This window comes from Odontesthes bonariensis, chromosome 8 (genome assembly GCF_027942865.1).
Source record: "Odontesthes bonariensis isolate fOdoBon6 chromosome 8, fOdoBon6.hap1, whole genome shotgun sequence".
Classification (NCBI taxonomy): Eukaryota; Metazoa; Chordata; class Actinopteri; order Atheriniformes; family Atherinopsidae; genus Odontesthes; species Odontesthes bonariensis.
In genome coordinates, this window is record NC_134513.1 from 15,719,603 (window position 1) to 15,742,348 (window position 22,746).

Below are 22,746 nucleotides of genomic sequence, written 5' to 3' on the forward strand. Positions count from 1 at the left end.
ATTCACCTCAGCCCACATGCTGCATTTGGTGTTGGTTGGAATTTGGAGGTTGGCCAATGAAATCAAAATGTTTGGAGAGCTCTAAAAGGTGGGAAAAGGTAGGATAAAAACATGTTTTATTAGATTTATTAACTGAAACAAAGCAGCTCACCAGGAGCTGTTTGTCATGAACTGTGGAAGGAGACTAAAAAGTTTCAGCATTTGGAAGATATGATCATCTGGATCTCAGTTTAGTTACATTTCTTTTATGAAAAGCACCAAATGAGAACAAATATCATCTTTAAAGAAGTCAAAATATAAACTTAGAACTGAGTTACAATCCAACAAAGTCAAATGAATTTAAATCCATGTTGGTCCAATTCATAAAATGCTGATTAGAAAAAAAGTTAATCAGGTTATGAACTTTGACATTCAAGAAAAATCTCATCGAAGCACAAACATAAAAGAGAAGTTATTTATATATATAGTTCCAAAGGCAACAACTTCATCTGAATTCATAAGCAAAAAGTTTTGAGTCATCCAGTTCTTTATGTCTTTAACACATGCTTGTAGTCTGACGAGCTCATTGGTTTCACCTGGTTTCATAGATAAGTACAGCTGAGTATCATCAGCATAATAATGGACATTTATGCCACGCTGTCCAATAATGTTACCTAATGGAAGCATCTGTTCACAGATCTATATGATTTAAAATATTAATCAAGATAATAACACTGATACATATCGTTGGATGCTGTTGCAGAATCACTACTTTTATCTCACCTGTGCGTTTGTCTTTGAGCTCAGTCGCCTTCAGGATCTACGACATGGACAAAGATGGCTACATATCTAACTGTAATGTCCAAACCTTGGTGTCATTTTGGTGTCCCATTGACCTTTGTTTGTTTGACAATTCCTGGGGTTCGGTGTGATGATCACTGACTCGTGTTAAACAGTCGAGGAGTCGAAAATAAAGTTGATTGTGGTTTATTAACAGAAATAATATAAATTACACACTTCAAGGGTTCAAGTGGCTTTGCAAGTTTCTAATGTTCTGGATTCCAATGTCCATTCATTCTTCCTCTCTTTGCCACGGTCTTTGATGGTGTGCGCATCACCGAACCCTCCTATTGGCATCCGGATGGCACACCTATATACCTGTCGGCATATTTCCCCCTTTGCCTGTAGAGGTCGTACTCATTCATTCACACTCATACATACTCAAAACAGGAATTATATTAGATGTAGAGAAACAAATGAAGTTCTGAATGTAAAAAAATGGAATTTGTAAATGATAATATTTAAAGACAATAAATGATAAACATAAACTATTCAAATGGCTCCTACACCAACGGAGAGCTCTTCCAGGTCCTGAAGATGATGGTGGACAACAACCTGAAGGACACGCAGCTGATTTATCCTCTTGAACTTCCACATGTGGCTTCTGTCCATGCTGAGTCACATGGCCTCAATTAATTTCTGAGGGTGAAGTGTGTAAACAGCTGAGTTTACTGCCCCTGCAGGCTGACACAGGCACTGCAGGGTGAAGACAGAGTGGTTCCTGACCAGTTACCTGCACAGCTGTTCAATTTTATCTAGAAATAGAGAACATCAGGAGCATCCTGTCTCAGCGTGATGCTGAAAAACGAGTCCATCCTTTGGTTCCTTCCAGGCTGGACTCGTGGACCTGGCGGGACTCCACACAAGCAGTCCAGGTTCCACCAGGATGTTTTCTGGGAAAAATGCATTGTGTAAAAGCCTGAATTCATGTGTGAATGATGATATAGTTGAGTTAGTGAACGTATCAGTGATTTTACAGAAACATCAGTCGACCTGCTGATGTCCTGTTTGTCCAACATTAGATATTCATTCTTACTGTTGCCTTAAAAACTCAGATTTTTATAATAAAAGTAAAAAATTTCAAATATTCTAAAATAAAAATGTAATACCTAAATATATTGAGATAAATACTCAATATTTTTCAATAAAAAGTCAAATACACGACTGAGATAAAGAGTAAAAATGAGAGAAAAGATCAGAGACAAAATTTCACAAACTTTGAACTTTAATGAATAAAATAATCAGATGAAAACATAAAAAAATTAACATTGTGGTGAATAATGAGGCAAAAAAATCCCATTTCTGAGATGAAAAATCAATAATTCATTCAATAATTCACCATGTGAAAATGTCAGAAAGTCCAAATAAAGACAGAATGAGCCAAACCGACTAACAGTGAAACACTGGCAGGATTCTGATGTTGAACATCAGGAACTTTCACTCCAAAGCAGATGTTGTGGACTGTTAAAGTCTGTAGAAACAGGACGGTGGCTGCTGGGGCACAAAAAGCTGCTATGAGTTAAAGAAAGGATGCCGCTGGGCTCTTCTCCTCTCCCCCTCCAGCCGGGAGGAAGAGGTGATCCATAGTGAGGAATGTGGCAGCGCCTCCTTTAAACTCTGTGGGCAGTCCCTCATGCTCATGCAAATGTTGTTTTTAAAGGATAATTTCAGTCCTCTCTGTGAGCGTTCAACAGCAACATTCAGCAACATTCTGTCAGAAACTAGCTCCAGTCCAGGTGTCCGTTCATCATCTAACAGGAAGTGAAAGTGAAGAAACATCAGGATGAACCCCGGCTGCTCACCAGACTTCTGCTTATTGGAGCAGAATCAGTGAAGATCTGTCAGCAGGTTGAAATCCATCTGGGCTGATGGCAGCTCAGTGATTCCTCTCTGATGTCACAGTTTGTCACATGTGCAGCAAACTAACTGCAGCTGACATCAACTGAATGGTCAGTTGAAGTGAGCTGCAGAGAAAAACAACATGCTGATACTCAGTGTGAAGCTTTGACTGGAAACATACAGGAAAAACAACATCCTGGAAGAATGGCAGCTTCCATCTTTAAAGGACCGGAAGAGGAAGAAGTTTCCAAGGAATCATTTAGAAGAGTTTCAAACAGAAACTGACTGAATCCATGAATCTGAAAAGGTGTTTCTGAGTGAAAGAGACTGACATGAACAGACTGAACTATCTGTTCAACAGGGATTCTCTGACAGGAGGACACTCTTTATACTCAGCACAGAGACACTGAGGAACCACATGACCAGAACCCAAATCCAGGATGCAGAGGTTCTTCAGTGAATGTGGTGCTGAAGGTGTGGAGGTGGATCAGAGTGTCAGAGGAGACTCTGTAGAAGGACAGAGTGCCAGCAGGACGGTCCACATACACTGCTGCTCTGTTATAGAAGAAGAAGTGGGAGGAGATGGATGTTTCTCTCTTATTGTGACAGACAGAGTAACCTTCATCAGTGCAGATCAGACTCCAGGACTGATCATTCAATCCAAACACACGTTCTCTGCGTCCTTTCCTGATTCCTCTGTAACTCAATGATATATCAACATCTCCTCCCCACTCGACCTCCCAGTAACAGCGACCAGTCAGAACGTTTCTACACAGCAGCTGACACAGGGCATCAAATCTGTCTGGATGATCAGGATATGACTGAACCTCCTCCACAAGTCTCACCTTCGTGTTGTAGTAAGACAGTTTCAGTTTTCTGTTCACTGTGTTTGTGTCGATTGTGAGTTGGCAGGAATCTGATGGAGAGAACAAACACAGTTCAACTGCAGTTATTGATCTATCATCTGTTCACTTTGATCAATGAGTGATGTGACAGTGTGAAGATGGTTGGATGTTGTGAATCAGATGAAGAACACACTCACACTTCCTCAGACCTGGTGTCAGCCATCGTTCTCCAGCAGGCTCCACCCTGAAAGGAGGAGGGGGGTCAGAGCAGCACCGTCTCTTTCAGCATCAAACATGGACATTACATGGCTCTCACACACACTGTTCTACACTGAGAAAGGAACAGTCCAACATCTGGACACATCCACTGGAATGGAGCATCTGGAAACTAGGATGAAAGCTGTCTGATCAACACTGACACGAACAAACTGCTTCTTTCAGGCATATCCTCCTGATCTGAGCCAGAGCTGCAACCTCTCTTCTTGGATTATTAGAGCTGTTGTTAAAGCTAACAGCACAACAGTGGTGAGTGTATCAATATAGCTGCTTTTAATTCATGCTACAGAGCTATCTCAGCTAGAAAACATGGTTAGCTTGTGTCCTCCAGGTTGTTCTCTGCTTCATTCAGTCAGAGTTCCACATCCTTCATCAGAGACTGATCAGCAGCACAAATGTTCAGAGTAAAACTGCAAAGATGGCTAATCCTTTCATATTTTCCTGTTGGAAAGCTGACATGTGGAAGCACGGCAGACTGACTATGATGAGCCACAGCAGCAGGTTACCTACTGTAGCGATATTGGGCATTTATGTATCAAATATAAGGATTTATCAGACGTTCTCACAGTCTCAATAAACCTTAAACCTCGAATGTAGGGCACCACCTTCGAATGAAGGAAAAACACAAAATCTTACGATCCTGGTATGTTAAATTAATGTTTCAATTAATAATCAATTAATAATCAGTCTCATATCTCGCTACTTTCGTGAAAGTCCTCGTTTGGTTGGAAAAACATTACGTAAAGAAAGCATACGACACAATCTGTGATTATAACATATATATAGATATATGAACTATTTATTAAAATGATATGACCAAAGACATAAACCTTAAACAAACAGGAGATGCATTGAATATGGGTGATTATATAAACACTTAGTGAATGGAAAATAAAATATGGGGAATGGAGAGATACTGGATTTATTCAAATAGTTTAGGTTGGCTTACTATTTGAAGCTAAAGACTGACATCTTGGATTCATTTGTCATTCTAGTAGTGAGAGCCTCAAGACATCCATCTAACCCACTTTAAAGCGATACTCCGGAGTAAATTCAACCTGGGGTCATTTGAACGGTGATATCCAGCCAAGTAGCCCACCCGCAGTTTTTTCGATATTGGCTGAACATCAGCTGAGTTACTGAGTTATCCCGAATAGCTTCGTACAAGGGTTAATGGATCCAGGTCCGTATCTCCAAAATTACCACACTAAAATCACATGCCATGACACCAAACTTCTACAGTAGTACAAATATGGTCTGTACTCACAAAGCGATGCATTTGGAAGTTTGAAAATAGTCCAGGAGTTTATTATTATCAACACAAGCCTGATAGCTTCTCTGCAGCTAAAGCTATGTCGACGTCACTCCAAGGCGCCGGGAGCTTCAAAGTAAGATGAGGGTTGATCTACTACTGTAGACAACAAAGTATATGCTATATTCTACATGTTTTTTTATGAATTTTTATGTTGTGGAGTTGTGAAATTATTTTATCAATGGAGAAATTGAGCAGCCTTGCTTTGTTGTCTACAGTAGTAGATCAACCCTCATCTTACTTTGAAGCTCCCGGCGCCTTGGAGTGACGTCGACATAGCTTTAGCTGCAGAGAAGCTATCAGGCTTTTTAATGTCTAGTATGACCAAGAGTATTTCTTTGTCAATATTTAAGCCAGGATCGTACAAATTGTCTCTATAGGCGTCTTGTGATCAAGCTGGAAACCTGAAAGAACTTGAATAAGGTTATCAAACACATTTAATACAGTTTTAAGATTCGACTAAGAGTGAGTCTTAGTAAAGTCTTTTCAGCCATCTGGTCCCTTATCTGGGGAAATGGGGTTAGAGTGTCAACTTCGATTTATTGGTCCAGATAAGATAGGTAAGTCTCCCACTTTTCCAAAAGAAGGGTTCTTTGTTCATTTGAGCTTATTCCAATTTATGGCAAGTGTCTGTTGCTAATTCCACTCCCAAAAGCTTTCAAAGGGCCGAAGGTTGTTGTAAATTAGGCAGTTTTCTGTCTCTCTCTCCTTTGTGGAAAAAATGAAGATCTGGTTTTTATCCAGATACATCCCCCACAGGAATGCTGGTATCTTCAGAGGTTGAAGGCCTCTTAATCCAACACTTGGACTGCTACACTACACAGGACCCGAAAAGCAACAAGATACGTCAAATGCTTCTCATTTCCTGTGCTGATTATTAGAGACTGAGTGATGTTAGTGTCTCTGACCCAGGTGATGGAGCAGTGATCACTAACACCACAAACTCCAGAGGCAGGGCATCTGTGTGCTCCGTCAGTCAGTCTGATGTCATGTGGAGCTCAGAGGATTGTTGAAGTTTGCTCTGGTGGCTTTATCTCTGAGCTGAAACACATCCAGTTCCACACACTGTTCTCTGAATGTGTTGGAGCTGTCAGAGAGCCGGTCCAGGGGAAGATCCCCGTGATTATCAACTCACAGGAGGCACAAAGTGACTCATTTATTAATCTGTAAAAACACGGGAAAATGTGCACACCTGTACACAAACTCTGAGCCATGTGTATGAGCGTTTAGGAGACAGATGGTGAGGTGGTGGAAAATAGACCTGAGAGTCTCTCATAGAACAAATATTCAGAGCAGCTGTTATTTAAAGGACCAGAACTGTTCCATAGTAAACTTTCAGCTGTAAAAGGCAGAAGCAAACTTAAATCATGGATTGCATTCATCTCATTACTGAGTCAGCGCCATCTCATCATCCAACTTTGAAAGCCCTGACTGCAGAGGAGACGTTGGACTGACACTGGTGGTCAGACGTGGAGCTGCAGCTGCTGAAATGCAGGATCTTTCCTCAATATTAGCTGTGAATATACCGAGTCCTTTTCACATCAACCACGTTAACCGGGCTAACTGATGACACCATCATCATCACAACACACACACTCTGCATTGTCCAGTCCCTGGTGTGTCATACCGACTGTAAACGGACAAAGTCTGGACAGAAACCCAGTGACAGCTCTCACAGTCATCCTGACTCATGATGAGTCCATATCAGAACGCAGCGAGCAAAACCTCAGGAGCCTGAAGAAGGAAACAACTTGTGCTTTCCTGTCAAATCCCTCATTTCAAATCATATCAGGGTGAGGGGTTCCACTGACTCTCACCTTCATTTTGATCAGGTGTTTGCAGGTGATTGAACGAAAACGATAAATGCTGCATTGACACTTGTGTGTGATGTTGCTCAGAGCATTTGGCACCAATGAATAACAACATGGATGAAAGAATTCGGATGGAACAAGTGTTCAAATTGTTTCCTTCTGCCTATGGACCTTGATGTCTGTCTCATCTAAATTCACTTTCTGGGTCTGTTGCTGTGATCAGGAGCCTCCAATCAGCAGGAGCTGAGCATCAACATGATGTTGAGCATGATGTGCTCTGCATCCACCATTTATGGTTAAACCTGGGCGTATGGAGGGAGGGACACAACTCTAATCCACATGTGCACATTTCCACGTGGACTGTGATTTATAAAGGGAACTTCACCTGAACATGTGCACACAGTTTTATAAACCTTTGTGCTAAGCTAGGCTAACATGTCCTGGACCCATCTCTGCAAATGAATCAGAGTCAGAGACCAAAAGGATGTTTAAATGACAGACTGTTTCTTTCACATGCAGACACTTGTCCAAACTGAATCAACTCTGACCAACAGACACTTCTCACTGTTGTTCCTGCAGATGTTCTCCTTGGAGACCTCAAATATCTGGTGTTTCTGTCCAACCAGTGTTTCTGCTGAGCAAAGGAAAAGGGCTCCTACATGTGTGATTGTTCATGTAACACTCAGCAGGAAGCAGAAGCACAGGGCTGAGTGCAGGACAGAGAACATGTCCCCTGCTCTTCCTCCTCTGTCAGACATTGTGAAGCTGCAGTCGGCCTCTCCATACCTGAGTTTGTGTGGATCCTTCAGTGCAGCCCTCAGCAGCTTCCCTCCTGAGTCTCCTGGGTGGTTGTAGCTCAGGTCCAGCTCTCTCAGATGGGAGGGGTTGGAGGTCACAGCTTCAGCCAGAGAAGCACAGCCTTCCTCTGTGATCAGACAGCCTGACAGGCTGCAGACACACAGAGCAACACAACTGGTGTCTGTTTCATTTTATTAATCTGAGTTTCTCACATCCATCCATCCATTTTCTAACCCCGCTTAATCCAACTAAGGATCGTGGGGGGCTGGAGCCTATCCCAGCTGTCATTGGTCGAGAGGCCAGCAGGTCGCCAGTCCATCAGAGACAAACAACCATGCACCAAGTTTCTTACATGTTAAATCAATTTAAATGAGGAACTGTTGATAATGTAGCTTCATTAAATTTAATGAGTTTCAACAACAAACCATTTTATTCAGTTGATGTGATTATTTACATTTAAATGTAACAGATGTTATTGCATCACAGAGACTGTATTAAGCTGAAGCAGCAGAGAATCCTCACCTGAGAGCTTCCAGGTTACAGTTTAGACTCTTCAGTCCATCAGAAAGCTGCTTCACTCCTGAATCCTGCAGGTCGTTGTTACTCAGGTCCAGTTCTGTCAGCCTGGAGGACTGGGAGCTGAGAGCTGAGGACAGAGCTGCACAGCTTCCCTCTGAGAGGTTACAGACACTCAGTCTGAGGAGGGAATAACAGAAAAAGGACAAAGAACAGCTGTGATCCAAATGAAACGGCTCTAATGCTGCATAAAGACTGAAAGACCACTTATATCACCTCCTGATATCAGGTTTATAACCTTGTTATCCATGTAGTGGTTCTTAAATGCTCAAAAACACGGTGACTGAAACAAGGAGTCAACATATGGCGAAGCATTTGAACCTTGGAACTGCAGATTCTCAGTGACAAAGTCTCAAAATCTGTTGTCTATCAGCACTTCATCATCTTTGTGATAATGTAATTATCTCACACCACTGGTGTGCACTTGTTTAATTTCAACCCAGAGTCTCTACGACTGTTTTGCTGATCTTGTTTTTAATTGAGTCTCATCTGCTGCACTCCCAGATTATATGGCTCCACTGTGTGTGATGAAGGTGAGAAGAAACACTGAGTGGAGATATACACCATCATATAATCCACATTACATTACACATCCAACGTTGTTTTACTGCATGATATCGATTGTTCAGGTTAGTTAAGCCAGAAAACCAGAACAGATTAATCTACTTCATTGATCAAGGCACCTGGCAGCTGTTTTATCATTAATTTAAGACAGAATTATATCAACTCTCAGTTTAAAAGGTTAATGAGTCCTCACCTGAGAGCTTCCAGGTTACAGTTTGGACTCTTCAGTCCATCAGACAGCTGCTTCACTCCTGAATCCTGCAGGTTGTTGTTACTCAGGTCCAGTTCTGTCAGGCTGGAGGACTGGGAGCTGAGAGCTGAGGACAGAGCTGCACAGCTTCTCTCTGAGAGGTTACAGCCACTCAGTCTGAGGAGGGAATAATGAGATTAATCTGTGACTTTCTCTCCTATAAAAACAGCAGCAATATATTCATACACATCCCTCTATATCTGTACTCACAGAGCTTTGTTGGAGACTTTGACCACTGGCAGCAGCCTCAGAAGAGCCTCCTCTGAAGCAGAGTATTTCTTCAGGTCAAACTCATCCAGAGGTTTTCCTGATGACAGTAAGATGAAGACCAGAGCTGACCACTGAGCAGGAGACAGATTATCTGTGGAGAGACGTCCTGAACTCAGGGCCTGTTGGATCTCCTCCACTAGAGAACGATCATTCAGTTCATTCAGACAGTGGAACAGATTGATGCTTCTCTCTGCAGACAGATTCTCACTGATCTTCTTCTTGATGTAATCGACTGTTTCCTGATTGGTCTGTGAGCTACTTCCTGTCTGTGTCTGCAGGCCTCGTAGGAGCCTCTGATTGGTCTGCAGGGAAAGACCCAGGAGGAAGCGGAGGAACAGGTCCAGGTGTCCATTTGGACTCTGTAAGGCCCTGTCCACAGAAATCTGATGGAGATGTTTTAGATTAGGTTTGTTAAATATGTTTGACCACACAGAGGTTGTTTGTTGTTCCACCATCAGGTTGACTCCAGAGTTGATGAAGGTCAGATGGACATGAAGAGCAGCCAGAAACTCCTGAACACTCAGATGGATGAAGCAGAACACCTTCTCCTGGTACAGCCCTCTCTCCTCTTTAAAGATCTGTGTGAACACTCCTGAGTACACTGAGGCTGCTGAGATATCGATGCCACACTCTGTCAGGTCTGATTCATAAAAGATCAGGTTTCCTTTCTGCAGCTGCTCAAAAGCCAGTTTTCCCAGAGACTCAATCATCTTCCTGCTCTCTGGACTCCAGTGTGGATCTGTCTCAGCTCCTCCATCATACTTGAGCTTCTTCACTTTGGCCTGAACCACCAGGAGGTGGATGTACATCTCAGTCAGGGTCTTGGGAAGTTTTCTTCTCTCTCTGGTTTCCAACACATCCTCCAGAACTGTAGCAGTGATCCAGCAGAAGACCGGGATGTGGCACATGATGTGGAGGCTTCGTGATGTCTGGATGTGGGAGATGATCCTGCTGGCCTGATCCTCATCTCTGCATCTCTTCCTGAAGTACTCCTCCTTCTGTGGGTCAGTGAACCCTCTGACCTCTGTCACCATGCCAACACAGCCAGAAGGGATCTGATTGGCTGCTGCAGGTCGTGTGGTTATCCAGAGGCGAGCAGAGGGAAGCAGGTTCCCCCTGATGAGGTTTGTCAGCAGCACATCCACTGAGGTGGGCTCTGTAGCATCAGTCAGGGGCTCCTTGCTGTGGAAGTCCAGAGGAAGTCGACACTCATCCAGACCGTCAAAGATGAACACAACCTGGAACTGTTCAAAGCTGCAGATTCCTGCTTCTCTGGTTTCAGTAAAGAAGTGATGAACAAGTTCCACCAAGCTGAACTTTCTCTCTCTCAGCACATTCAGCTCTCTGAAAGTGAACGGAAACATGAACTGGATGTCCTGGTTGGCTTTGCCTTCAGCCCAGTCCAGAGTGAACTTCTGTGTTAAGACTGTTTTCCCAATGCCAGCCACTCCCTTTGTCATCACTGTTCTGACTGGTTCATCTCTTCCAGGTGGGACTTTAAAGATGTCTTCTTGTCTGATGGATGTTTCTGCTCTGCCTGCTTTCCTGGATGCTGTTTCAATCTGTCTGACCTCATGTTCATCATTGACCTCTCCGGTCCCTCCCTCTGTGATGTAGAGCTCTGTGTAGATCTGATTCAGAAGGGTTGGCTTTCCTACTTTAGGAATCCCCTCAAACACACACTGGAACTTCTTCTTCAGAGCAGATTTAAGTTTACGTCCACAAAGTTCTGAATGAAGACAAGAAATAATATGAGTAAATAGACATTTCAACCCCGTAAAGAATGAGTATCTGAAGATCTGCTGCTCTGTGTGCTGAGACATCAGTAAATGTGTCATTTATCCAGCAGGTTAAATCTTTAGAGGAATCCTCTTACTGCTCTGCAGACGGTCAGCCAGCTCCTCCTGCTTCATTCTCCTCAGGAAGTGAACTGTGATCTTCACTAACGCCTCTCTGCTGCTCCTCTGCTCTTCATCCTCACCCTCCCTCTGACTCTCTAAGCATTCTGGGTAATCTGGACTCAGAACCTTCTGTATCTTCTTCAGCTCCTCCTTCACAAAAGTGAGCATGTTGTCCTCCAGCAGCTGGAACAGAATACTGTATGAATGAGCCAAACATCAGATCCATGTTGGACACACTGACAATCCACTAGTTTACAAAGTGCAGCATGGAGGTGACTGTGAACAGAATAGATGGAAAAGTAGTTGTTGTACATGTACAGTACATGTACATGTACGCTTTTATCGCTTTGGATAAAAGCGTCTGCAAAATGACCGAAATGTAATGTAGTGTAATGTACAGACCATAAATATGGAGTCCAGCTGTGTTTGATGCTGCTGGGCAGACGGACCACTGGGACCCTCTGAGCTCTGCTGGTCCACTCTGTGGAGGAATCATGAAGAATGAGCTCACATTGTGTCTGTCCACACAGAGACCAACACAAGCTGAAGGTCCATGAAGGGATGTGTGGATGTGAGCAGTGGATCAGAGGACTCCCTGTAGTGGGAAAGCATTACTGAGCAAGGCAGCCAGAGCCAGTGTGTGCTGGGATCAGACTGGTTGTACTGGGCAGCTCCCAGTGTGAAGGCCTCAGACGATGACTGTTCAACATCATCTGATGATTATTTCCCAAAGACGGGAGACAAACTTTCATTGTAGCTTCCAAAGCTGTGTTCAGTTAACTGGAAGAAGCAGAGTTCCTGTCTGTTGACCAAGTTTCATTTCAGCCTCTCAGGACAAACTTTTGTTCTGTTGCTCACTAATCTGAACTTCTCAAAGCTTTAAGCAGCTAACCAGCACCCTGCTGACTGTTCCTCTGCTGAACCTGGAACACATCACACCTCCATCAGCTCCATGTGGTTCAGACGTTCAGGTTTTTAATTCTAAATAAATCCGTCTGTCCTCCATCCAGCAGCACCGGCCCCCTGAGTGGAAGCTCCTGCCTACACTGTGTTTGAGCCAAAGCACAAAGGCGCCCCCTGCTGGACCAGCTGCTGTCCTGCAGACACTCAGAAACACCTCCAACATCATTCTTTCCTCTCTGACTGCTGTGCTGGTGGAAAACATCGCTTCACATATGAACATAGAAGTGGATGTGAAACAGAGCTGAGCTCACATTAAACACATGTTGAAGTAAAAACTGTTCAAACTGACTCTGCTGCATTTTACTCTGTTACAACATTTACACTCAGCTCACCTCTGAGGGGATGGATGTTGGTCTGATTTGAATTCAATAGGACGATACATCGACCGGTCGCTCGTCATGGACACACAGCTGGGTCCAGGTCCAGGTCCAGGTCCAGGTCCAGGTCCGGGTCTCTGATGGATCCTGACAGAAAAACACTTGTTTTCTTCAAACTAAAGTATCAGTGATAGTGTTTGAGGCCCCATCCACACGTAGCCGGGTATCTGCTAAAACGAATATATTTTTCTACGTTTGGACCTGTCATCCACATGAAAACGCATAAAAACGCATCGTAAACGAATGTTTTTAAAAACTCCGGGCAAAGTGAAGATTTTTGAAAACTCCGTTTATGCAGCTGCGTGTAGACAGAGATAACCGGAGTTTTGCGTTTTCGAACGTCACAATATGCGCCAAAACAACAACAAATCTGCTTTAAAGTCTAAAGGGCGACCTTTGTTTACTGAAGAAGCATGGATGCCTTGAGAACTGTGGTGGTTATTATTGTGCAGGCGCTGTTTACTGCCTTGATTTTACACGCCCAAGTCGTACTCCCAGAGGAATGACGTGACAATTTCTCATGTCCCGGTCCTCAGTCCTCTCGCTGTCGGAATTATTACGTCCTCATATCGAGGGGCAGTCCACTGTCATGCGATCACCTGTCAGTGTGCTCAAAAAAGTTGCATGCACACTTTATTATTTAGCTGACTAGGGCAGATTGCGCAAAACAGCAAATGCATTTGGGTTGTCAAGACAGGTGAAAACGCAGATGTTCGGTTATGTGTGGAAGGTGTTTTTTTCGAAAACGAGGTAATGTAGATACAAATTATTTTATAAACGGAGGGGGGGAAACATTCGGTTTTAAAAATACCCGGCTACGTGTGTACATAGCCTGAGTCTGCAGTGAGACGGCCTGTCAGAGAGTCAGTGTGGCTGCTGTGGAACAATGTTACAGCTCCCCCTTGTGGCAGCTCTGTGATCTTACAGAGCTCAATGCTGATAAACACACACACTCTGAGGCGTTTAACCCTCGGATTCAGCCCAATCACCACCGACCCTCAGCTGCTTCCTGCACAGCTTCCTGCTGTATAGAAGTGGCTGCACATGTGACGTCCTGTTGGAAAACTGAGATTCTTCATACTCCATTGATGCCAAATGTTAACTGGCTCTAAGTTCTGGGTGCTGTTGGTCTAAATGAGCCTTTAGAGAGCCCCTAGTACCCAAAGTGCCACATGAACCTGAAGCCTCATCCTCCTCCACCTCCCTGTCTCCAGTCTGTTGTGTGGAATGAAATGCAGATGTGATTCTCCATCTAGGGTACCAGCCAGACCAACTAAAGCCCAGCTGAAAGACTCTGTACTTATGGACTTCGGGGGGAGACTAACTGCTCTGTAACATATAGCATGAACAATAATGTTAGAGCTCCCCTTGTGGCAGCTCTGCCACACTGCAGGCAGACGTCAGCAGGTGTGTGAAACTGGAAGCTGGATGTAATTTCACCTGAGAGAAAACAGGAAGACTTCAGCTCTGAGCTTTCAGTGTCGTTCTCTGACTCAGTCTTTAATGTTTGTGTGATCAAATTCATTCTGCTCTTAAAGAGACAAACCACAGCTGCACCGCACTGGAAAACACTGACTCTGGAAGATTTGATTTTTCTGGAATATAAAGAGTCAGATTATTAAAGCAATACTATGTAACATTTCTACCTTAAAATAACAGCTTGAAAAAAAATTGTGCGGCTAGAATGAGTTTTAATATTACGATTGGCCTGTCTCCTATGCCCTTCGGGGGTCTAAGTTGGAAAAACTGCGCTATGTAACTTTGCTGGACCGGCCCGGGAGCTGAGCGGAAGTACTTCCACTTGCTTTCTGGCACACCTACCGCAAAAACAAATAGACCCCTCTCACGCTCCCAGGTACATTTGATTACTCTTACCTTCTCGGTCGACATAGCTTGCACCTTCTGACTCCTCGCCGGTTCGTCAACAAACGTGAAACGTGAAAGTGAAAGGGTGTTGTATTTACGACAGTGTAACCGTACATTACCTCCAAGCCTGTAGGGGGAGCTCCAGAGTGGGCTTTTTGAGAAGTTACATTGTATTGCTTTAAATGAGATCTTTTCACCAGATGACTTGAGCAGATTTATTAGGAGATAATTAATAACAGATCAATGAGCTGCATGATTGGGCTGATTTGGTCATTTTGTTCAGAAGCTGGTTTTAAACTGACGTCATTAAACCCAACGCTCCATCATCTAACCTGTTTTGTTGCAGCACATGTTGTATTTCTTATTTCTGGCTTTGTGATCCTGCTTACAGAGCCCAGCTGTTGTTCAGAACCTTACAGAACATCTGTTATTTCCATGAGCTGTGGACATTTATTCAGTTGATATATTTATAAATCTGCTGAAGCAAACGGAGACGGTGAGACGTGAAGGGTTAAATGTTCACTCACTGTTGGGCTGATGGAACATCAGGCTGGAAATTAATGAAGAATTCTTTTGACAGGTCGCTCTTAAAGGACACACAGCTGGGTTCTGGTTCAGGTTCTGGTTCAGGTTCTGGTTCAGGTTCTGGTTCAGGTTCTGGTTCATGTTCAAGTTCTGGTTCAGGTTCAGGTTCAGGTTCTGGTTCTGGTTCAGGTTCTGGTTCTGGTTCTGGTTCAGGCTGGTTCCTGTGAATAAAGGTGGTTTGGTGATGTGAGTGCTGAGCTCGGACATGGAGAAGAGTCGTGGACAGTTAGAGATGGTCACCTCACCTCTGAGCTTTGCTCTGGCTCTCATGTTCCCCACACAGAGTGGTTTTAGTGTCCTCACACTGATCCATGCTGCTGAACTCACATCAGCTCACACACATTTTCTACCTTCATCTGCAGAGGAAACACAGATCATTCATCTGCACAACTCAAATGCTCCTCTCCATCATTTGGGCTGTAAAAAGATCAGCTGCTCCTCCTCTGATTGGCTCTGATTCTCTGCCCCTCGTTAAAATGATGAAGCTGAACTTTAGGGGGCTGAAGCTGGTATTTACAGCTGTCTGGGTAACCTCAACTCTGGTTAGGGAGGAAAGGTTGGTAAGATAAGATAATAGATAAGAACGCTCAACGATAACCAAGGAGCGATGACGCAACAATGTGCATTATAACCGAATGGTTTTTGTCTCAGTGGTCAGAGCATCTCTGTACCTTGTACTGTTCTGTCTTTGAAGATATTATCAAAAGCCTATTATCTCCTCAGTAGAAAATAACTGACTCTGTGCCTTACTAAAATTTCCACCACACTAGTTAAAGGGGATAGAGAATCAAAATCGTCTTTTTCACGTTTTTGGTGTTAGTTCTGAGTCTCCCCGCTGTGGGGAGTACACACGAAGTGCCAGCAAGTGTCAGAACCTCTGTTTCAAGTACTCCCCTTTTTTGAATATCCCCCAGAAAAAGTGCCAATCCGTTTTTGTGAAAAAGTGATGTCACCAGAACCTCCCGTCACAAAAACAGTTTTTTCCCCCTTGCAGTTGGACTTATGAACACTTCATAATCACCTCATAACCTGCCCCAGTCACTTTACCATCATTAAAATTGCACTAATGAAGCTGCACTGTTGTTTCTCTGTATATTGGATACTGTGTATTGTTGTACACACCTTGTACATTTTATATTCATATATTTTTATTCTTTATTTTTTATTATTGTATCCTATGATACATGTTTGCACCTTACGCCGCAGCAAATTCCTAGTTAGTGAACACTGTTCACTAACAATGGCAATAAAACAAATTCTGATTCTGATGAGCTTTCTTTTCAGTCAGTGTATTACTCTATAGCTCTGTTTTCAGTGAGAGCAAGGGCAGCCAATCAAGCAATGGCAACCGAATAGCGCCAACACCTACCTGCATTTCATAATGAGGTTGCCAGATAAGCTCTGAAACGATGCCAATAAGGGCAAACGACGCATTCTACACCCAGCATAGTAACATAGCTGTTTCAGAGAGCCTTTTAGGGAGGTTCTGAGCCATCACAGACCAAACCAATTTTTTTTGGGCTACATATCACATCACAGAACAAGGATTAATGCCCCATTCAACCTTTCTCTATCACATTTAATCAATAAGCTGATCATCATGTAGATTTGTCTTCAAACACAAACTGATCAAAGTTTGTTCTGAAATAAGAAGTGAACATGTTCTCCAACATTACAGAGCAGAAACAAACAGGAAAGTTTGAACTTACACTTTGTTCAGAGTTGAAGAAGAATAAGACTCTCCGCTCCACAGACCGAGACACAGGTGAGCTGCTTTCTGGAACCAGTCAGAGCTCCAACTGTGACGGAGGCAGGACAGGAAGGACCAGTCCACCCGGTTGAGTTCATGTTAAAACACACCTCCATGTTCCTTAACAACAAACTGATCTGAAAACATTTCTTCTATCTGAATGTATTATTGGATCCAGCTTCTAAATTCCACTCTGCCCCGGGACATTTCTCTGCTGTCTGTGTGTTAAAACAGGTGTGTTCAGGTATGACTGATGATTTCTGACTCTCCTTCAGAGGCTGCTAAAGTACACAGAACCTCTTTTTACGTAGAGGCACATATATTTTGGTTAAAAGAAGAAAACCTTCAGATTCAACTTCAATAGAAAAGAACAGGCTGTGAAATATTATATATATATAATTAGATCAGATTTTTGTCTTTGAGTCATGAATGTTCATGAATGTTCATTCTTTCAGTTTGTCTTCTTCTTTGTGTGTTCAAAGAGTCAATCAGTCACCTTCTCTATGTACATTTCTTCTCAGAAGCTGGATAGTGAACTCAAAGCTTATCAAAAAATGGTCAGATAAGACTTAGAGAGTTATGAGGGAACACTGTTAACTGTTCACTCTAGGCCAGGTGGACGATACACAACAACAAACACAAGAGGTTTTAATGATTTGCACTTTGGGAAAAACTGAGAATCAGAGATTCAAAAGAGCTCAAACTAATCTTGGGTCCATGACTGATTAGTGACCCGGATCTGAAGATAGCTGCCACTCCTCTTCCTCTGCCTGTGGTTCGAGGAACGTGAACATTTAAACAGTCAGAGGGAGTTCATTCATTAATGCTAACATGATCCTCCTGCTGCAGCCAGGTTTCTGTAAGACGAAATATATCAATATGATGATCACAGATCAACTCATTCACTAACAGAGACTTGGAAAGGAGAGATGTGATATTCAGCAAACCACATTTAATAGATGTTTTTTTTTTTCTTTGGGAAAGTTACCCACTGATGCAATCTTCATTTTACTCACCTCTGATTGGCATAACCGGGTGTCATTAACCCCACATGAATAACAATCTTACTGTACCTACATTTCTCAGTTTTAAATAGGATTCTACGGTGCCCACTCTGGCCCCTGGAATACATTTGACTATGGTGCCTGGTGTCACTAAAGCCACAGTTCTGACTGAAGAGCTGCCATTTTTACTATCTCGTTTACAGACCCAACTTGGTTTTAGTGGTACCGCATTAAAATGGTTTAGGTCTTATTTGTCAGATAGAACCATGTCTGTAAACTTAGCCTGTTCTGAATCTTCCACTGCTCCTCTACTTTATGGGGTTCCACAGGGCTCAATCCTCGGTCCCCTGCTTTTTTCTCTTTATTTGCTTCCTTTGGGTTCAATACACAGAAAGCATGGGATCTCCTTTCATTGTTATGCTGACGACAGTCAAATATACATGCCACTAAAAAAAGGAGCCTTGTCGATCAAGCCCCTACTTCTGTCTTGAAGACATTAATTATCCATACATGGGGCAAGTTTTATAGTTTCTGATTTGATTCTTGTCGATCAAAAGTATTCACCAAATCTATTAATGACACTTCAGCAGGTATTGATTAGGTTATACAGTCCATATCAACCCTAAATTTACTTTAAAATTGCTTTTAACTTCAATAATTACACTAAAATGTCAAGAATAAAGTAGAACATCTGAGAATAAAGTCAAACTGTGGAGAACAGTCTCCTCTGTTCACCCTGCTGCATCTGTCCATCATCAGCTGTCCCAACTGTCAGAATGACCTCTTCCAAGGTTTTGTGGTTTGTTTCTTCTCTTTTAAAATATAGATACTTAATACTCCACAGTGTTTATGAGCTGAAAGAGAATGAATTTCCAGCTCATTGACTCAAACATTTTGACAGTTTATTCCCCTTGTCCTATGGGTCAAAATGACCCGCCCTACCAAAGCCCCAAAATAAAGCAACTTAATTGAATTTTCAGTTGGACCAACAGTTTTCTTGTTTTCTCAGTTTTCTTTTACATAATAAAGGTTTATTATTGCTATTATATAAATGTGAAGTAATAGCTGGGTTTCAGTTACGTCATCACGGGAGCGCGCAAATTTAAGTTGGTGGGCTGGACACTTGACTACAGCATAGCAACAACATAGAGAATATGGAGATGAGTGAATATTGTAGTGGTTTGGAGCCAGCATATAGGGAAAGGTATTTGGGGTTAGTAGGGAAATATATTGGACATGACCCATACTTAATGAAAATGTCTGAATTTTCGCAAGACCGGAACGATTTGCTGAATATAGAAGCTGTGGACATAACAAGCTACGTGGTTCTCCAGACGTCTTACTACACCAAGCAACAGATGAAGGCCCACAAAAGTTTGGAAGCATACAACTATTACCACAGCGGATGGATCAGCAAACTCAGAGTAAAACGTCTACAGAATGATTGTGTTTTGGTGTTTGCCAGGGTAAGTTTGTTTTCTGTGTTGTTTATGGTGCATTATCCCAATTAGGGTTGCCAACTCCCTGAAAAATAAATAAGGGACACCTCATTAGAAGGGCCGGCCGAAACCGATTGCCTTCACCCTTCCTAGCCTTTTGAATTTTTTAGCCCCTTTTTTTGTGAGTGAAACTATTTTTTAACTATTTGACTCGAACCTAATTTGAATTAGATGGATATTTTTGATATCCATCTACAGGCCAAGCGGAACGCAGCCTCGGCGGTTGCTGAGGCAAAAACTCGGGCTTGGGAGGAATTCGGGGAGGCCATGGAGAACGACTTCCGGACGGCCTCGAGGAGATTCTGGTCCACCATCCGGCGGCTCAGAGGGGGGAAGCGATGCACCGTCAACACCGTGTATGGTGAGGGCGGGGCTCTGCTGACTTCAACTAGGGACGTCGTGAGTCGGTGGGGGGAATACTTCGAGGGCCTCCTCAATCCTACCGACACGCCTTCCGATGAGAAAGCAGAGTTGGGGAGCTCGGACGTGGGGCCTCCCATTTCTGGGGCTGAGGTTGCCGAGGTGGTCAAAAAACTCCTCGGTGGCAAGGCCCCGGAGGTGGATGAGGTCCGTCCTGAGTTCCTCAAAGCTCTGGATGTTGTGGGGCTGTCTTGGTTGACACGCCTCTGCAGCATCGCGTGGACATCGGGGGCAGTGCCTCTGGACTGGCAGATCGGGGTGGTGGTCCCCCTCTTTAAAAAGGGGGACCGGAGGGTGTGTTCCAACTATAGGGGGATCACACTCCTCAGCCTCCCTGGGAAGGTCTTTTCGGGGGTACTGGAGAGGAGGATCCGCCGGATAGTCGAATCTCGGATTCAGGAGGTGCAGTGTGGTTTTCGTCCTGGCCGTGGAACAGTGGACCAGCTCTATACCCTCCGCAGGATCCTGGAGGGAGCATGGGAGTTCGCCCAACCGGTCTACATGTGTTTTGTGGACTTGGAGAAGGCGTTCGACCGTGTCCCTCGGGGACTCTTGTGGGGGGTGCTCCGGGAGTATGGAGTGCCGGACTCCTTGATATGGGCTGTCCGGTCTCTGTATGACCGGTGTCAGAGTTTGGTCCGCATTGCCGGCAGTAAGTCGGACATGTTTCCTGTGAGGGTTGGACTCCGTCAGGGCTGCCCTTTGTCACCGATTCTGTTCATAATTTTTATGGACAGAATTTCTAGGCGCAGCCAGGGCGTTGAGGGGGTCTGGTTTGGCGACCTCAGAATCAGGTCTCTGCTTTTTGCGGACGATGCGGTTCTGTTGGCGTCGTCGGGCCGTGACCTCCAGCTCTCACTGGAGCGGTTCGCATCCGAGTTTTAAGCGGCGGGGATGACCATCAGCGCCTCCAAGTCTGAGACCATGGTCTTCGGCCGGAAAAGGGTGGAATGCTCTCTCCGGCTCGGGAATGAGATCCTTCCCCAAGTGGAGGAGTTCAAGTATCTCGGGGTCTTGTTCACGAGTGAGGGACGAATGGAACAGGAGATTGACAGACGGATCGGTGCGGCGTCTGCAGTGATGCGGGCTCTGCACCGGCCCGTCGTGGTGAAGAAGGAGCTGAGCCAGAAGGCGAAGCTCTCGATTTACCGGTCAATCTATGTTCCTACCCTCACCTATGGTCACGAGCTGTGGGTAGTGACCGAAAGAACGAGATCGCGAATACAAGCGGCCGAAATGAGTTTCCTCCGCAGGGTGTCTGGGCTCTCCCTTAGAGATAGGGTGAGAAGCTCGGTCATCCGGGAGGGGCTCGGAGTAGAACCGCTGCTCCTCCGCATCGAGAGGAGTCAGATGAGGTGGCTCGGGCATCTGGGTAGGATGCCTCCTGGACGCCTCCCCGGTGAGGTGTTCCGGGCCCGTCCCACTGGGAAGAGGCCCCGGGGAAGACCCAGGACACGTTGGAGAGACTATGTTTCTCGGCTGGCCTGGGAACGCCTCGGGGTCCCCCCAGAAGAGCTGGAGGAACAGGGACGTCTGGGTCTCTTTGCTTAAGCTGCTGCCCCCGCGACCCGATCCCCGGACCAGCGGAAGATAATGGATGGATGGATGGATGGATGGATATTTTTGAGTGACATGAACACCTGGAAAACGAATTATTATCCAGCAATTCACTTCAATATAAAACAACAAAATTAACAGAATAAAATAAGTATGTTTCTTAAAGGAGAAGTTCGTGTTTTTTTTTTAACCTGGACCTGTGTCTTTATTTCACCAATACTTTAAGACGAATGAATGAAAAAATGTTTTTTGAGTAAAAGTACTATTGCACTGTTAGCTCATAGTTGCTGTGTTGTTGTTATTTTGTAGCAGAGTGGTGCAGTTCATCATTAAAGCTGCAGTCGGCAGGTTTTCAAAATTCCGAGTCTAAAGTCGGAAAATTCGAACTGATACAACTTTCAGGTCCCTCCCCCAACCTCTAACAAGCTCCGAATCGCCCCCCAAACCCCTCCCCTGCTGTGGACGAGGTTGTGCACGTGAGTTCACACCAGTGTGAGCGCACACAAGCTGGGGCAGACTCATGCTCAGCAGCGTGTGCACAAGCTGTGATTGACAGGTAGGATTCCTCCACCCTAACTTGATTGGTTAAAAACAGCCGGGAGCGCTCGGTTTTTGCAAGCATGATTACAGGCTTCAGAGGGAGCTACAGATTTCCTTATTTTTCCTAAACAGCCTATTTAATATTCTACTTCCAGAATCCCATGACAGTTCAAGCTAATATGACTATAAAAAAGTTGCCGACCGCAGCTTTAAGTGGTTTCAGAGTTACATGGTTCTGTAAAAGCATTCAGAAAACAATACAGCAATGTACTGATATTAGAAAATGTAGTTTGTACTTTTAAAAGTAAGTTCTTCAGTACTTTAACTTGAGTAAAATTTTGAGCGACTTTTACTTGTAGTTGAGTAAGATTTGACCATGAGTATCAACCCAATGGAAAATGCAGTGTGTAGTACAGGGCTGGGCAGTAAAGCAGAACTTAACATGTTGAATGCCGAGCTGTGAATGTTGGCACTCAAATAACAATCAAAAATGTTTATGTTTTGATAAAATGCCGAGATCCAAATGCTGACATTGTGTCTTTGTTAGCCAGAGAGAGAGAGAGAGAGAGAGAGAGAGAGAGAGAGAGAGAGAGAGATTCTGTTGTCAAGTACTTGGGAGCTAATGTGCCCTGTCAGCACATTTTTAGCATTTTCACGACGTGACAAACGTGTTTTGTTTAGGCAAGGCATCTTTATTTATATAGCGCATTTCATACCACAGGCAACTCAATGTGCTTTACATAAAGACAAGGCATTTAAAGCGATACTCCGGAATTTTCTACATTGGACCTCATTTCCGAGTCAACCAGAGTGTAAGAAATGTGTACAGATGTTTTTTTTTGTTTGTTTGTTTTTTTATTCCATGCAGCCCTTGTGAAACCACTGGTCGCTGTTGCTAAGCTAGCGCAAGTGATCCACTTTTGG

The 22,746-nt window shown here is 44.0% G+C and overlaps 1 protein-coding gene across 3 annotated transcripts; it reads right to left on the reverse strand.

Annotated features, from left to right (window-relative positions):
- Window positions 1–869: 869 nt before the first annotated feature.
- LOC142385388 (protein NLRC3-like) lies at window positions 870–16,849 on the reverse strand. Of its 3 annotated transcripts, XM_075471903.1 has the most exons (13): window positions 16,762–16,849; window positions 15,298–15,408; window positions 14,995–15,213; window positions 12,557–12,688; window positions 11,664–11,742; window positions 11,237–11,444; window positions 9,301–11,089; window positions 9,034–9,207; window positions 8,223–8,396; window positions 7,689–7,850; window positions 3,701–3,747; window positions 3,504–3,574; window positions 870–1,712 (listed from the first exon to the last, which is right to left on the reverse strand). In XM_075471903.1, the coding sequence occupies exons 2-13, from the start codon at window positions 15,363–15,365 to the stop codon at window positions 1,575–1,577; spliced, it is 3,261 nt and encodes a 1,086-aa protein (XP_075328018.1). In that variant the 5' UTR covers window positions 15,366–15,408; window positions 16,762–16,849; the 3' UTR covers window positions 870–1,574. The 3 variants fall into 3 exon arrangements, with proteins under 3 accessions (XP_075328018.1, XP_075328016.1, XP_075328017.1); XM_075471901.1 differs by lacking the exon at window positions 870–1,712 and having other exon boundaries at window positions 2,027–3,574; XM_075471902.1 differs by lacking the exons at window positions 870–1,712; window positions 8,223–8,396 and having other exon boundaries at window positions 2,027–3,574.
- Between the last annotated feature and the right edge of the window lie 5,897 nt (window positions 16,850–22,746).